The 18,495-nt window shown below is 37.6% G+C and overlaps 1 protein-coding gene across 1 annotated transcript; it reads right to left on the bottom strand.

Moving 5' to 3' along the window:
- Positions 1–230: 230 nt before the first annotated feature.
- glod4.L (glyoxalase domain containing 4 L homeolog) lies at positions 231–18,229 on the bottom strand. The gene is given in 9 exon segments (NM_001092202.1): positions 231–765; positions 2,837–2,923; positions 4,138–4,251; positions 5,775–5,861; positions 8,557–8,693; positions 10,969–11,113; positions 15,313–15,433; positions 16,103–16,152; positions 18,128–18,229. Coding segments are annotated over 9 exon segments (897 nt in total). The 5' UTR covers positions 18,218–18,229; the 3' UTR covers positions 231–699.
- Positions 18,230–18,495: the final 266 nt, after the last annotated feature.

The raw sequence follows: 18,495 nt of genomic DNA, 5'->3' as shown, positions 1-18,495 counted from the left end.
GTGTTCTGGATCTGCACTACCTCATCTACAATACCTAATAAGCAAATCTCCGGGGACCTGATTCCTGGAAAGGATAGGAATACATTAGTGTATTGCACGACTTCTGCCCATTATACTGCTACTCTAGGGTAGTCCCATATCAAATGGAGGAAACCGGCTTTTCCCCTGCCGCACTTTACACAAGTGGCAAACACATAACTTTTAACAAAGCAGGGCAACAGTACATGATATTTTAATCACTTTAAAAAGCTTTTATTTTTTGGTGTTCCTGTTCCTTTAATGACATGCAAGCTACAGGCATTCCAATGAATGAATAATAAACACACAAACACAGGCAGCAAGGCATACAAAGACAGACGCAACATTTTGCACTCCATTCCAGGGGCAAATAGTTGCACTTCAGGGTTCAAGCAGAAAATGTGGCAAACAAGGAGTTTTTGCACTTTGCCACAAATTCATAGCTAAGCCCATCTGTTTTATTCCTTTTATTGTATACCTAAATAATAAGTGTTTTGTCGTTTGTAAGGCCAAATTTAATGCATAAGAGGAAAAAAATTGATCAACTTTGTCTGGAATCTAAGTTAACCTTAGAATCATTAGGTGGCCACTACTTTCAATTGTGTAGTTGAATTGTGCACAGTTCTTCCATTCTGCACTGCAGTTTATTATTCAGATGATATGAAGTCTGCTTATGTTCACCTAGGCTGAAGGCTTCTGTCTATTGTGTTTTGCAAACCATTCTTCGCTCTTGTCTGCTGCCATAGCCTGAAAAAAAAGGTCAATATTTGTGTAAATAATGTAATAATAAGTGAATAGAATAATAAATTGCTGTTAAGTACTGACTCATATAGAGGAAGAATCCTGCTTGTTAAAGTTTACAATTTGAAGGATGGAAAAAATGTGCAACCCCCGCTAACATTTAGGTGTTCCCACTCATACACAAATGTTTTGGTTTCAAAATTTTACAAACAAATTTTTAAACCATTCTTTCAGTGTTTTACAAAACACCTTTCATTTAAGGGAAATATGAGCTCATTCAGTTGGGCTCATGTAAGAAAACTAACAATAAAAGGTTCTTGCACACTTTTCAGACTTAAATACCAACATACTTAATTCAGATCAGATTTGGAGGAAACTATGATGGACTATCCCTTTCTCGCACTGACTATTTCTCCACCTCCCTTTAGGCTGGAAAGGTCATTCAACATTTCCCTTTGCTTTCCACGGTGCATAGATTCTCTGAAAAATGTGAGGGAGGGTCAGTGCAAGTCAGATGCAGACCATCATGGTTTCCTCTCAATCTAATAGTCTGAGGAATGAAGAAAAAAAATAAAACATTTATATATAATGCACAAGAGCCATCAATATCCTGTAAATTATATAGTGAATAAAGTTCCCCCTCTTTCTGTCACATGACTTACTGAAACTTGTGTATTATAATAAAGTAGCCCCTGTTGCAAAACATGAGGATATTAGAAGTCACCTTGGAGTTCCATGACCTGTATAAAAACACTTGGCCTTGTGCTTTTATATGGTTATAATATCCTTATATTTTACAATAGGGGGTAATTTATGGAAAATGGAAACTGTTAGGGAAATATGTAGCAGCAAATGTGCCTTTGAAGCATTAAAGGGGACCTGTCACCTAAAAAATATTCCAAATCCTATTTTATCACGTTAGTCAAGCAAAATGATTTTAATTAAAGTGTATAAATTATTTGAATCTTGTTTCCTTTGGTCTGGGACTTCAATTGTAGCAAGCAGGCAGGAGCCATTTTGTGGACACTGTTATTAAGACAAGCCTTGCATTATCTCAAAATCTTGTTTGTGCTCCAGAATGGGGGACCTGATGTCCATCCCCATGTCCTGGCTACACAATTAAATGGTAAAGAGAACGGGGAATGTGGGGAGAGCAGTGACATCTAGGAAGTGCTGAATGGAAAGTGAAAGTAATTGTCTGCCCCTCCTCCATGCCTAAGGCATAGAGGAGGGGCAGGCAATATTTGATTGACAGCTGAGATTTTTAAATGAGCTTAAAGGAATCCTGTCATCGGAAAACATGTTTTTTTTCAAAACACATCAGTTAATAGTGCTACTCCAGCAGAATTCTGCACTGAAATCCGTTTCTCAAAAGAGCAAACAGATTTTTTTTATATTCAATTTTGAAATCTGACATGGGGCTAGACATTTTGTCAATTTCCCAGCTGCCCCTGGTCATGTGAGCAGCATAATCCTATAACAGGTTGAAGGATGACTTACATTTGTAATCAAGTCTATAGGATAAGCAATGCAAGCTGCTATGTCCTGGGGGGCTCATGTAATATGCAAACAATTAGCCAGCACTCACCAAGTTAATTTTCAGAAAGATTCGATTAGTGCACGTCAAATGGTGTCCAGTCCACTTTCACCAACTTCTAATACCCAAAATGTAGCAGTCAGCACCCTCCAAAGATTTACTTAAAAAGCCTTTATTTGCTTCTCATGGCAAGTTACAACGTTGTGGCCCTTTGATAAAGGGACACGTTGTGGCTTGAAACATTGTTACTGTCCAGATCATTAAGCCATGAGAAGCAAATAAAGGCTTTTTAAGTAAATCTTTGGAGGGTGCCGTCTGCTACATTTTGACTCATATAATATGCCTAGCGCATGTCCACATCCTCAAAACAGCATGTGCTGAAAATCACAATTTATTGGGGAGAAAGTAAGAGCTTACCGTCTTATTTCCCTATTAAAGGCACAGAACCACACTAGGGTCAGTAACATGCGTGTTTTGTTTTTTGGACTGAGGGAGGCAACTGGAGCAAATGTCAGTGAATTCCTAAATGCAAAAACTTACATCATTGAGAAGTTTGTCTGCAGTTGGATCAGTCTGGGACAGTTCTCGAAATGCTTCATCACCAACAAAACAAATTTCATGCCCATCCTACAAAAGAAAAATAAATTAGATCAGTTGTCCCAAAACCTGATCAGATTAGATGAGAAAGAACACACAGATCACATTTAACGCCATAATCTATGATAGTTTGTGATACTGGCACCATCCTGCCATCCTTATTTTGGGGTTCCATCCCCATGCAGCTACAGATAAAGTGCTAGGTTTGGGGTGAGCTTAAAGGAATAGTAACTTTAAATATGGTGTAGACATGATATTGTGAGGCAATTTGCTGGTCTTTAATTTTATATTACTTTTTCTTTTTAGAATGATTTAGCTTCAGTTTGGAATTTCTGGTAGCTAGGGTCCAATTTCCCCTAGAAACCAGGCAGTGGTCTGAATGAGAGCCTGGTGGATGAATAGGGGAGGCCATGTTATAAAAAAGTAACAACAAGAAAATTGTAACCACGCAGAATAAATGTTTTTAGCTGCACAGTTCCGTGGCCCCCATTTAAAAACTAGAAAAAGGCAAGAGAGGAAGAATGATAATTCAAAAACTATTAAAAAGAAAAAAACACAATTAAAGGTTGCGTAGAATAGGATATTCTATAACATGCTATAAGTTAACATGAAGGTGAACTACACCTTTAACAAATTACGTTGACAAATGATCTACTCTGCAAGCAGTGCATGCATCGTTTCACTTTTGCTGAATGATCAAGCTTTAATTTATTGCTCAAAAAGCCAAAATACAATTCTGTCATGCTTTCATTACTCAAGGCATGAGATTATATTTACATCAACACAGGATATTGCTTCTCATAGAAATATTGAAGCAACGAGCCCACTCTTTAGCCAGCTATAAATAACAGCTACTAACCTCTATGTAAATTCTTGAACTGGAGATAGTTCTGTATAATCTATCCCTGCTCCAACCAAACTGCATAATGTGACATAATGTTTCTCCCAAAATGTCAGATTTCAGCTGCATTTACGGTTATACGGATAATGCTTCCTAATCACCCTCCATACATACTATCTGTTGCTCAAGTATTCATTTTGGGGGTCTCTTGTTTATTAGAATATTATTGAAAAGTCCAGCAGAACTCTTGGTGCTATATAAATAAGGATAGCCCTCGTGGAGCCTATAGATGGAGAGTGGTTGACCATCTCATGGGAAACTAAAGTGTGAAACACACAGAATAGGATTTTGTAAGCATGCCCAAACTGAGCAAAAAAATATTTTGTATTTATACATTTCTTACAGGATCAGCCAAAATTACAACTTGAACGGTGGCCTTTCCAGGTGTGTCCAGGCTGACTAGAGGAGTTAAAATTTTTTGATTTTCTTTTTTCATCTCTGCTTCAATGCTTGGAAGCTAATAAAAAAAAAAAACAGGAATACAATGTTATTCAATTCAATGCAGTATTAATGTCAAACCACTAAATCTGGTAGTGTTCTGTAGCCTTTGATTTTCTCCTGAAAAACAGCAGCTATAAAAAAATGCAATGGTCTCTAATCACATCCAATACGTTGTTACCTTAAACTGATATTAGTAAGATACACCTAAAGATTACTGCAGTAAACAGGTCAGGCAGCAATTGTGCAGTTATTCACTATTACTTTCCACAAAAAAGTTGGTGCTACAAGAGAATGGACAGTTTGGTTCGACAGTAAACCAAACATTTTGTTGTTAAATAAAAAAAAAAAAAAGCAAAGGTGAATGCTTTGATGTGATTATATATTTTTCTTATTGATTTACATTTTTCCCCCAATGCAAAGCACCTCACACAAAATGTGAACCAATAAAAAACACTTTAAATGATCTTAATTTATGCATTTCAGTAATGTATCATTTTAACTTTACATTAACAATGTCATTTGACTGTTCTAAGAAGAACGGCCCTCTGGTAGGAAGGCTTTGCCTTAACTATACTGCATTTCTATTAATGGGGATCCTAAAAATTTATGTAAACTTACTTAGGGTGCTTCTCTGAGCACGTTTGCCCCACCTATCATTACGTACATAGATTAAACATCCTAAAACTCAACACCAGGTGGCTCATTTATAAGAATTGGGCACATTTGAACCTGGGCAGTAGCCATAGCAACCATGCTTTCATTGTTCAACCTGCAGATGGCTGAAAAAAGCCAGTCACAAATTGGTTGCTATGGGTTACTGCCCAAGTGCAAATTTGCCCCAAGTGTCTACTGAGCAGTTAAACTGCATAAAAAGTGTGCTCATCTTTTCTTGTTAAAAGGTTGTCTACTGAAAATTGTGATGCAAAAGATACTTAGATTTATCAAACTGTGGAATGCAATGGCACCAACATAAAAATATTGCATGCAAAACCTCCAAGAGGCAAAACCAGGTAGTCAAGAAGAATTCAGCATGTAATAAAATCACTAAATTCCAAAAAAATCACTTAAAGGAGAATGAAAGTCAGCAATCACTGGGGTGTGCCAAAAATCAGCAAACCTTGCCCCCCTCCCCCGTGATTGTATTCATTTACCTAATTTTAAGGACCAGTACTCCTGTTAGCAGAAAACTGATCCAGCCCAGAGTGCTTTTCAGCGAACACCACAGAGTGATCCTCTTCGTCACAATTCTGCAGCCGACGCATGTGCAATTGAAAAGGTAGATATTTTTTGCTAAAGTTCTGCATTTCACTCTACTGCGCAGACACAGGATATATATTTTTTTCCACCTTCATCTGGGGTCTCCCTTACTGTTAGGGAATCTTGCAACGTGTAATACACATACAGTGTGCAAGGAAAAGCAATTAGGGCATTTATGCAATGCACATGTTTTAGCAATAGCTATTTGCATTAATCGTGGTAGAACTGTTGACTGCTCAACAAAAACAGAATAAATGAGCAAACCAGATAGCACAATATTACCTCGTCTTTAGGGCAAGCAAAGGCAATTCTGCCATACGCTGTCCCATGGTCCACTGGTCCACCAATATCCTGTAGTTCCAACTTACACTAAAAAGAAATCATACATTTATTACACTGAAGAAAGCGTACAATATAAATCATAGCTTTAATACATTGAATGTCACAATTAGCTACTTCCTAGTATTTAAGCAGAAAAAAAAAAAATCTTTATGTGACAATGGCTTCCCAATTTAAAATGTAAAATAAAAGTTGCCTACATTTCCCAGCACTGTCCACTTATTAACCTGATCCCCACAGGTGATGGGGGTGCTGACTACACAAAGTAAGCCCTCTAATTGAACTCGTTTCTCATAATGCAAATTCATAGAGAGATGCCTGATCCTCACCGGATCATATTGAGGCAAATCATTTGCACCACCCTACCTTTATACCCACCTTTATTATGAAAAAGTTTAAAATATGGGAAGAATGGCCAGTAAATTAAAAAAAATGTGGGTGTGTGTGTTCTAAATCCTCTAAGGTCTTAGTTGATTGGTAACCCCAATTTGCAGCTTGAAACATGTCCAAAAGATTATCAGTAGAGTGATATATGCCTCAAAAAGATAAAATTATTGGTTTCCAATGCAGCTTGAGTATCAGACACTTGTTTCACCTTATAATTGCATTCACTTTGGTCAAAGTCAAGGACATGGCTGACTTTAGCAATATTTTATTGGCACAGCTCCCCTGCATACTTATGCTACTGCATAAGATGTTTTCCGTTTCAGTTCAAATTGAGCACTATAAACGTTTGTTAAGAGCAATGGATAATAGAGCGGAGCAGCAGCAGGGTTTGATCTCACTTACTCTGTGTCCTGACAATCGTTGAGCAATACATGCAAACTGCCTCTAATGAAAAGTGTGAAGCAAGCATATGACCCTTCTTGTATAATACCTGTATATGGACACTCAGTGATGTTAATTCATATTTCCAATAAAGATGACTTTTTAATTTAAGAACCCCTCTGTAAGTTTTTGAACCTCCATTGTATGAATGCAAACCAGCTGGATGAGGTTGATGGAATGCCCACTGAAAGGGTTAATGCACTCAATTTCTTGGACTCCAGTAAATCGAAGTAACGCTGTACAACTGCTTATACAAGCTACGGGAGCCTTGATCCTCATCCGATCTGTCTGTCCCTGTTTATTATGGTAAAGCAGTCTGTGGTCAAATTTAGTTTTCCATGCAAGAGAGTGATAACATCTACATTGTAACATGATCAGCGGAGCATGAAAAGTGCATTCCCATTGTAAGAAGTGTGCAACACATGCAAAGCTCCATGTTTTCAGGCAAGTGCATGAGTGTGCTGCATGCATCTGTATTGGGAAGCTATATGACAGAATTCCTGACATTCTGATATCACCTTGTTTGCCTCGGGAATCAAAACCCCATGCATGCCACCTGTAACCCAACATACCATTCAACTTACTAATGTAAAATAAAAGCAAGCTTTTCCTGAAGTCAGTTATAATGTCATTCACTCTAGACAAATTAAAATGTTCTAATGAAATCTGATTTCATGGTCCATGAAAGAGTATCTGACGCATTTCTTAATGAGCCATTAGAAATTACTGGGTGTGTACCAATAAAAGTTTTGAATGCTGACAAATACTTCCTTAGTTGAATGGAAGAAGCTATTATGGTACCTAAATGTCATCTGTACTTCATCATCACACCACTGTTTTCTTTTAGCAACTCACAGTTTTGCATGTTATGTAAACAATGGAGGATGTGAAAATGTGGCACACAAAAGGTTGGCTTGTGGATAAAGTGGGTTTCAGGTGGAGTTAGTAACGGGCTTGTGGATCCAGCGTATGTCCATAGTGGGACTTACTGATTAGGCCCTCTCTATATCCAAAAAAAGGAATAGGCCAAGAGGTGTGGATGGGTAATCCAAGTGATCTTTTGGTTTATATGATCAAACTTTAAGTAGGGGGGTCTGTCAGTTGAAGTAAAGATCAAATGTCCACATGCTGATGGTGAAATTTGTCGAGGCTGTGGTCAGGGTGTGGCCTAGGAAAAAAGTTCAGTCCAGCACCCAGCCACAGGGAGATTGCTGTGCTGGCCTAAACCTGCCCAACCTGCAGGGCCTACAACTAGTCTATAACCTCCACCATCAGGAGATCACTAAGCAACAATGGTGCACATAGCAAGGCTGCAAGTAGATAGATAGGACTGTGTGCTTCTGCAAAAAAAACGAGCAGTCCTCTTGGCTTCTGAAAGAACAATACTAATATGGCTCATTTGGTAGAAGCTATAGAAGAGCTGAGTGGTGGGAAAAAATTGTCGGCAAATGTGTCCGTCAAAAGGGGCCTGACGAGAACACTGCTGTGTTATCCAAAAAGAACATTGCTGCCCACCAACAGTTTTCTAAAGACCAACGTATATAAGTCAAATGTTCAATGGACAAAATAGAACAAACACACCATCTACCAAATGGTTATAGCAATTTATTGCAAGTTTTCTTGCCTGGTCTGTGCTTCTCTAGCCCAATCTATATATACAGCAAAGCTTTACACACTTTTGCCACACACATATTTATGTTACTTTGAATTTGCTCAATAAATAAATGAAATATAATGTGTTTGTCTGATTGTTTAATTGGGTTATCATTATCTAATTGCAGGACTTGTGTGAAAAAAATGTCACATTTATGCAGAAATATGGAATATTTAAAAGAGGTCACAACATTTAAAGCACCAATGTACATGAAAGAACAGTAAATCACAATGAATACATTACCTGGTTATCTGCATATCCCAGAAGAGCCTTCTTCTTGGTTTCATCCTTACTGTAAATTTTCATTCCCAAGAGATTAGACCAGTAGTGTAAAGATTTCTGCAGGTCAGACACAGCAAGTGCTACCTTTTGCACTGGGTCTGAAAAACATGAGTAGCAGAAATAAGAGAGACGGCTAAGCAATTTTAGGCTACACCACTGCAAAGTATAGAAAAAAAGGGCACACAGAGCTGGGCCAAAGACTTTTGATGTCTATCTTCCCCTACATTACCTTCTATCTGGAATAAGGAGCAAGGAGCTAGTTTAATGATGAACTGCTTATACTTCATGCTTCATACTACAATAACCATATATTCTGCTACTGAGCCCCCCACTTCCAAAAATAATTGCACCCTAAACAGGTGCGTCTGCTGCCTACCCCAAGAGTACAAGACGTCTGCTACTGGTAAAGTAAACAACCCCACACAGAAACAATATATAGGGGCACATTTACTAAGGGTCGAATTTCGAAGTTAAAAAATTTCAAAATTCGACCTTCGAATTTGATACTTCAATAGTCAAAGTATTTTTTCGATCGAAAACGGCCGTTTTCGATCAAAGTAAAAATTGTTCGGTCAATCGATTTTACAAAAGAATACTTAGACTACTCAAAACTTATAGGAGGTCCCCCATAGGCTGAACAGCAATTTGGCAGGTTTAAGGTGGCGAAGTGTTGAAGTCAAACTTTTTTAAAGAGACAGTACTTCGAAGTCGAAGTTTTTTCAATTCAAAACAAATTTTGGCCTATTGGATGGTCGAAGTACCCAAAAATTTCTTCGAAATTTGAAGTTTTTGAATTTGAAAATTAATTTCGACCCTTAGTAAATGGGCCCCATAATGTACATATTGTAAATGACACTTGCAATTCACTATACAGGTATGGGATCCATTATCTGGAACCCCGCTATCCAAAAGCTCAGAATTATAGAAAGGGCACCTCCCACAGACTTAATTTTAACCAAATAATCCACATTTTTAAAAATTATTTTCTTTTTCTCTGTAATAATAAAACAGTAGCTTGTACTTGATCCAAACTAAGATATAAGTTATCCAGAAAACCCCAGGTCCCAAGCATTCTGGATAACAGGTCATGTACCTGTATGGCCAAAAGTAACATTTTTAATCATTCATTCCAATGACATAAGAGAAATAGGGCTACACATTAACCAAAACACTAGGTAGCTTTCAAAGACAAGTTAACATTTCTATAAGTGCACAAGTCTGTAAAAAGCAGTAGGTAAAAGGAGTCTACCAGCCAAAAACTTTGCACAATGAAAGAATTCTAAGAAATTTACCAATATACATATATAAAATGTAATTTCATTGATTTGTTAATCCCTATCCATTCACTGGTCCTGACTCCTGTTAATGTAACTAGGGATGCACCGAATCCACTTTTTGGTATATGGCCGAATCCCCCAATCCTTTGTGAAAGATTCACCCGAATACCAAACGGAATCCTAATTTGCATATGCGCATTAGGGTCATGGAAAGGTGGGAAAAATGTTTTTTTTTATTTCCTTGTTTTGTGACAAAAAGTCACGTGATTTTCCTTCCCACAACTAATTTACATATGCAAATTAGGATTCAGTTTGGCTACGCACAAGGATTCGGCCAAATCCTGCTGAAAAAGGCTGAATCCTGGATTCGGTGCATCCCTAAATGTAACAGAAGTCATTTCTCCTCTGTGTTTCCTATAAGCTGACTTCTCCTACATTGATTCAGGAGTCAGAACAGAAGTGCAGAGAAAATAAACAGTTGGACAGCTTTTAAATAAAAGTTGCTTATTTGGAATTACAAGGTTAAAAGGTTGACAAAATACCAGATACCAGGCTTGAATTTTCTAACTTGCATAATGGCAACACATGGCAACATTTTTGCCTGTGCTGCGGGTAGAAGTCCACCTTGTTTCTTCCAGTCATACCAAGGTAAAGGTATTTTTATGGTGCTTTCTTGTCCACAGGGAAAGTGCCCATGTGCCATTGCCTTTAATATATACTTAAGTACACACAGGCCAATAATTTGCTGGATGGATATACAAAATGCTCTGGAGCTGTCTGAATTGGAAATTCACAACATATTTCCTTTAAATATATACAGTATGATGCATGTATATGTATGGCTTTTGCCAATTTTAGTATATATTTTAACATTATCCTACTTCTGTAATGGCTCAAGGGAATTTTTCAGTCGGCAAATAGATGAACATGGCCTATCAATAATCACCTTTCCTCCCCATGCACAATGTGCCTTGTATAAAAAAAAACCCCATAAAATTGGTAAGTCCATACAGTTTGAATTTTGTGCAAATATAAAGTAAAATGAATTATGAAGATAAGTGAATTATGAAGATAAGTTTTTTTTGAATCTCTTTACCTGTTTTTGGCTGATCTTTGTCTTCCAAATAAAATTTATACCCACCAGGGGCTACCACTTCAAATACTCCATCTTCCAAGTCAGAAAGCAGCCATTTCATCTGGCGTGCATGTTGCACAGCTTGGCTTGACTGAATTGTTATGCCCTGTCAAAAACACAACAGAGGCAAATCAAAATGCACCACCAGAACAACAACAGCCAGATATATGATCAAATTGTGTGGTGCCGCTATTCAAAAAAGGATCCCGTTCTCAGCCTCAAAACTATAGGCCAGTTAGTCTGACGTCAGTGGCAGGAAAGCTTTCGAAGGGTTAATAAAGGATAAGATACTGGACTTTATAGCAAATCATAATACTATGAGTTTGTACCAGCATGGTTTTATGCGTAATAGATCTTGCCAGACTAACTTAATTTCTTTTTATGAGAAGGTAAGTAGAGACCTCGATTCTGGGATGGCAGTGGATGTGATTTACTTAGACTTTGCTAAAGCATTTGATACAGTGCCACACAAAAGGTTACTGGTTAAATTAAGGAATGTTGGCCTGGAACATAGTATTTGTACCTGGATAGAGAACTGGCTAAAAGATAGACTACAAAGAGTGGTGGTAAATGGAACATTTTCTAATTGAACCAGTGTTGTTAGTGGAGTACCGCTGGGTTCAATACTAGGTCCTTTGCTTTTCAACTTGTTTATTAATGACCTGGAGGTGGGCATTGAAAGTACTGTTTCTATTTTTGCAGATGATACTAAATTGTGCAGAACTATAGGTTCCATGCAGGATGCTGCCACTTTGCAGAGTGATTTGTCTAAACTGGAAAACTGGGCAGCAAACTGGAAAATGAGGTTCAATGTTGATAAATGCAAGGTTATGCACTTTGGCAAAAATAATATTAATGCAAGTTATACACTAAATGGCAATGTGTTGGGAGTTTCCTTAAATGAGAAGGATCTAGGGGTCTTTGTAGATAACACGTTGTCTAATTCTGGGCAGTGTCATTCTGTGGCTACTAAAGCAAATAAAGTTCTGTCTTGCATAAAAAAGGGCATTAACTCAAGGGATGAAAACATAATTATGCCTCTTTATAGGTCCCTGGTGAGGCCTCATCTGGAGTATACAGTGCAGTTTTGGACTCTAGTCCTTAAGAGGGATATAAATGAGTTGGAGAGAGTGCAGAGACGTGCAACTAAATTGGTTAGAGGGATGGAAGACTTCAATTATGAGGGTAGACTGTCAAGGTTGGGGTTGTTTTCTCTGGAAAAAAGGTGCTTGTGAGGGGACATGATTACACATCAGACTAGAGGAAAATAACTTTTTATTTGAAGCAACGTAGGTGGTTCTTCACAGTCAGGACAGTGAGGTTGTGGAATGCACTGCCGGGTGATGTTGTGATGGCTGATTCAGTTAATGCCTTTAAGAATGGCTCGGATTATTTTTTGGACAGACATAATATCAAAGGCTATTGTGATACTAAATTCTATAGTTAGTATAGATATGGGTATATATAATTTATCTGAGAGTAGGGAGGGGTGTATGTATGGATGCTGGGTTTTCATTTGGAGGAGTTGAACTTGATGGACTTTGTCTTTTTTCAACCAGATTTAACTATGTAATTTAAAGTCACAGTTTCTCTCACAAAGGGATTAAAGTGGTCTCCTAGAGAAACAGGAACGATGTTTAGCCCATCCCATATGGAGAGTACTATTCAAGTTTGCATATTCAGTGGCATCTAAACCTGGGGTATATGGCTCAGAAGAATCTCAGGTAACAGATATATGAGGATAGCTAGCTGCATCAGCTACAAAATTCAAATATATGGCAGTAGTTAACAAACTTGGGGAAAAGAGCAGTGGCTGAGGGGTTCCATCCTGCAAACCAGGGTAAAGCTCTGCCTATTGGTTCTCATCAGTAAAAGGGGCTTATCATGTAATAAAAAAGAAGCCGTACAATGTGGATTGTAAAGTGTGCTCATCAGTAAGGCTGCAATTTCTGGCCACTGGCTGTGCCTTTGCATATTGCTAAAAGTGATTTGCGACAACAGCAACTACATAAAACAGAACTCTTTCCACAAACCCCTATTTTAGGCATATTTTGTAGTGTCTAAGTAGCACTACTCATCATATTTACATTTTTAGCTTTCCTTTCAATGTGAAATGCTCAATTGTGAAACAAAGCGTGGTCTGTCATCCAGACATAAAAAGCTGTATAATTAAAGTCCAAATTACACATGAAATCCTAATTCTTTTTTTTTTTTTTTTTTTATTAAAGTGTTCATAGCGGTTGTAAACTCATTTAAAAATCTCAGCTGTCAATCAAATATTGCCTGCCACTGCTCTATGCCTTTGGCATAGAGGTGGGGCAGGCAGTTACTTTCACTTTCAAATCAGCACTTCCTAGATGTCACTGCTCTCCCCACATTCCCCCCCCCCTTTTTACCATTTAATTGTGTAGCCAGGACATGGGGATAGACATCAGGTCCCCCATTCTGGTGCACAAACAATATTTTGAGATGATGTAAGACTTGCTTTAATAACAGGGTCCAGAAAATGGCTACTGCCTGCTTGCTATAATTATCAATTTCCAGACCGAAGGAAACATAACATTTATTTAGTGTAATTGAAGTTTATTTTGCTTGACTAATGTGATAAAATAGGGTTTGGAATAATTTTTTGGGGTGGCAATGAAACACAGTGCAATACTAATCATTCTGCCACCTACACAATCTCCAGCTCATTAGGTGTCCAGAAAAGTCCTTAAAGTTACACTTACGTTCATGGTAACTTCCCTGGCCTTGCCAGTTCAACTGCAGGGAAGGCAAATATTATTCAGATATACTGTTCTACTGCCACCTACTGTTCCAGCTTTGAACAATTCCTGCCATAATGTATATCCTCATTTGAGCCATAATGACATGCCCAGTTCTCACTTACTTAACATATACTCTTTCTTCATTACCCTTAAAATATATAGTCAACATACACATTACATTTCTACAATATTAACCAGATTTGTACACTGAAACAGTTCATCCGGATTAATTACTAGCAGTTTAAACCACAATGATTCCCAGCAGTTTAGTTTTATTTCCTATACAACAACACTATTCTTAGGGGCCGATTCACTAAGGGTCGAATATCGAGGGTTAATTTTTGACTAGGAATTAAAATCCTTCGACTTCGAATATCAAAGTCGAAGGATTTAGCCCAGATAGTTCGATCGAAGGATAATTCCTTCGATCGAACGATAAAATCCTTCGAATCGAAGGAATATCCTTCGATCAAAAAAAGTTAGGCAAGCCTATGGGGACCTTCCCCATAGGCTAACATTGACTTCAGTAGCTTTTAGATGGCGAACTAGGGGGTCGGAGTTTTTTTTAAAGAGACAATACTTAGACTATCGAATGGTCGAATAGTCAAACGATTTTTACTACGAATCCTTCTATTCGAAGTCGTAGTCGAAGATCGAAGTAGCCCATTCGATGGTCGAAGTAGCCCAAAAAAACCTTCAAAATTTTAAGTTTTTTACCTCCGAATCCTTCACTCGAAGTTAGTGAATAGGCCCCGTGGTGTCATGAAAATATTCCTAAAGGTCAGCAATGTGCTGATAGCAACCCTTAAAGGAGCAGGAAAGGCTAAAATTAAGTAAGCTTTATCAGAAAGGTCTATTTAAATAAACCAGTAAACCCTCAAAGTAATGCTGCTCTGAGTCCTCTGTCAAAAGAAACACAGCATTTCTTTTCATGTACACATGGGTTTCTGTATCAGACTTCCTGTTTTCAGTATAAACCTCCAGGGCACTGGCTTGAGCATGCTCAGTTTGCTCCTCTCCCCTCCCTTTTCCCCCTCCCTGCTGTAATCTAAGCCCAGAGCTAGGAGTAAGCAGGGAGAGATTCAGGCAGGAAGTTACATCACACCAAGCTAATATGGCAGCTGCTATCTTAAACAAACAGAGAGAGCTTCTAGAGCCGTTTACTCAGGTATAGTAAATAATTCTGCAGAATAAATATAATGTTATAGCTTGCACTATTGTGGCTAATCTATTGGCAATAAACTGCTTTGGTAGCTTTCCTTCTCCTTTGATCCCTGATGCTTACCACATGCTGGGTAAAAGAATTCTGACAAAGTAAATGATATTACCCAGTGGTACCACTAGTAAAATACTGATTAATGATAAGCAGCGAGGCATCACTGAATTAAAAAAAAATCCTGAAATGCAATTGGAAATGTCTGCAGTCTTCAGTTATGAAGTATGAACATAAATTTTGAATATTATGTCTAAGATGAAAATTATATGCATGTAACATTATCCTTTTCAGATTTAACTTGAATACATTTGTGACGGGTACCCGAAAATCATTGCCTTGGCGATATTCTCCAACTCCGTAGTTGTAGGTTAGTTCAACCACAAAATGGCTGTCCTCAGATCCATAGCCTATCATGGTTTTACTCCATTTTCCATCATAAGGACTGCAAAATATTAACCATTACACAAATTAAAAATCAAAATTAAACTGACTGGAAATAGACATAGGGGTATATTTATCAAGAGTGAAGTAAGACCGTGAAATACCGCCACTCTCCATTCATTTCTATGGGATTTTGAAAGGCGTATTTATCAAAGGGTGAACTTTCACCCATCAATAAATACTCTTTTAAAAATCCCATAGAAATGAATGGAGAGTGGCGGAATTTCACTCTAGAGGACTGTTGCGATCTCTAACTTCACTCTTTGATAAATATACCCCATAGTCTTAAACCATGTTAAATACATAAGGAAACATCTATTTTTCATTTAGGGAACTTATAAATATACAGTGATACTATAAGAAATAGGAATTGATGGCTATTGTTTCTATAGGAGGATGTTTTACCATAGAGTGATGTAATCACACTACAGTTTAAAAAGTTGTAGAGGGGAGAACGTTCTATTACAGAAAACATACGGTCCAGAACCTGTTCCATAAAAGTAAATGGGTGGTTCAGCATTTACAGGACAAGTAAAGCCCTCAGTGACATGTAGGTTTATTTGGTGTGTTTTCTGTCAAAAGATATGAACTTCATATCATTAGATAGAAGAATTGTGCATTTACATTTTAGAGTCTACAATTTTTTATTTTACACTTTTTTTGAACATACCCATTACAAGTAGCTTTGCAGCCTTCTTCAAATTCTTCATGCCTTAGCACCTGGAAAAGAGAAAGTTTTTCATTCATTTCTTTAAGTAACATTTCCATGCCATGGGGTTTTAAAGAAGGATAAATCAGCAGTAGAGACCAATATCAAACAGGAGTAAAAATGTATTTAGGTGTTAGTCTTGGAAACTAACTAACACAATCTACGGCTCTGTCGAAAAAATTGTAGTGTGCCAGCAATGTATATTCAATGTTTCTGTTTTCCGTTCAAGCAAATTATAACAAACACATAGCTGGACAACACAAAGCTCCTCCATAACGGCCTGTTAAAGGGGTTGTTCACCTTTAAATTAACTTTTAGTATGATGTAGAGAGTGATATTGTGAAACAATTTGCAATTGGTTTAAATTTTTTATTATTTGTGGATTTTGAGTTATCTTTTTATTCAGCAGCTCTCCAGTCTGCATTTACAGCTATCTGGTTGCTAGCATCCAAGTAATCCTAGCAACCACGCATTGATTTAAATGAGAGACTGGAATATGAATATGGGAGGGCCTGAAAAAAAAGACGAGCAATAAAAAGTAGCAATAACATTAAATTTGTAGCCTTGCAGAGCATTTGTTTTTGGATGGGGTCAGTTTGACCCATTTGAAAGCTGGCAAGAGTCAGAAGAAGGCAAATAATTTAAAAACTATAAGAAGTAAATGATTACAACCACATGAAAATTTAATTAGAATTAGCCATTGTATAACATACTAAAAGTTAACTTAAAGATGAACCACCCCTTTAAAGCATATATTGGGGCTAGAAATTGGGAAATGGCTTCGCCTGCATTCATGACTTTTGAGTGTAAAGCATGATGCAATGAATTTCAATATTTAATGAATTCTCCATATTATATAAACAGGAAAATACCAGTGCTTGAAGCTCACTCTTTAATGATGGATGTCAATTGTTGTATTTATGATAAAGGAGAAAGAAAGATGAAACCACTGGGGGTGCCAAAAATTAAGTTATTTCACTTTACTGTGCATGTGTTGGCCCCGGAAACTGAAGAAAAAAAGAACAGGATCGCTGTTTGGTGCTCACTGAGAAGAACCCTAGGCTGGAACAGTTATGCTAAGAGCACCGGCCTGGGGTATCCGGTAAGTTAATACAGTCATTGAAGGGTGAATAACTTTTGGCACCCCACAATAATTTCAACTTTCCTACTCCTTTAAATATTCAATAATAAAGTTCAACCATAATCCCTCATCTCTATTTTGTGGTCTGCAGAGGGGTTTATCCGTGCACTATTAGCATGACTAACTACATTCTACTCCTCCAACAACTTTCAACCAGAAAATAAAACTACTTTGCACCCTTCCCCCTCCATAGGTCGACCATAATAACAGCCCAGTCTCCCGCTTTCTGTAATCTGGACCAAAATTAACACTGGTCGTTAAAATGCCAAATATAATTGAAAGAAGCAAAGTTTGACGTGGGGGCAAGATACACGGATGCATTTTAATGTTAAGCCTCCCCAAACCCAAACTATCTCTGAAGTTATCCTGCAAGGTGTTCTGAGGTTTTATCACACGAAATCAACACTATATTTATCCTGCATTTATCATGCCACGTGTTCTATGATGCATTATTAATATGTATGTCTTGGTATGTAGTAGAAATAATATCATACATGAAATTGATACTATATTTATCCAGCCATGTGTTCTGGAGGTATTATACATGAAATAAGCACAGCATGTATCCTGCCACGTATTCTATCATTTTATTATTGTATTATAAATTAAATAAATGCTTTATTTATCAAAACAATAGAACTATTCTGTACAAATCCTTTTCTTGGAGCTCATATTGACACAAGGAGTATATCACCCATTTAAGCAGCCTGATACCCTTTCTCCCTCTCACAATCTCACTTCTCCTATTAAATCTCCTATTAAAGGTGTCATGTACAGTAGTAGCTTTAAGATCCAATTACAGTAGTGTTTGTAAATAGTGACATTTCTATTATATGCTTTCTTACTTTCATTCCCAGCAACTCCCTGTAAAACTTAGCAGTCTGGCCTCTGTCCCCAACTTTCAGGACATAGTGTAGTGCTCTCCTGCTGCCCATCTTTCTTCTCGAGGCAACTCTTTGCAGGAAGAAGACAGCTTGCAGCTAAAATGCGCCTTCTGATGACGTCAAAGCTCGTGTGGGAGGGTGAGATAATGGAAGCTGTAATAAAATGACTTTGGTAGAGACTGCAGACAGAGTTTTAAGCGCTATTTCAATTACACTGTTTCATATTCAGTATATTTTACTACACTTATGTCTTGTTTATTAAAAAAAAAAAAAAAACCAACAGTAAACTTCCGCCACACTAAACATGGAGACTGCGCTGTGCTAGTGAC

Source organism: Xenopus laevis, chromosome 2L (assembly GCF_017654675.1).
Source record: "Xenopus laevis strain J_2021 chromosome 2L, Xenopus_laevis_v10.1, whole genome shotgun sequence".
NCBI classification, from domain to species: Eukaryota; Metazoa; Chordata; class Amphibia; order Anura; family Pipidae; genus Xenopus; species Xenopus laevis.
This window is presented reverse-complemented; position numbering and strand designations above follow the sequence as displayed.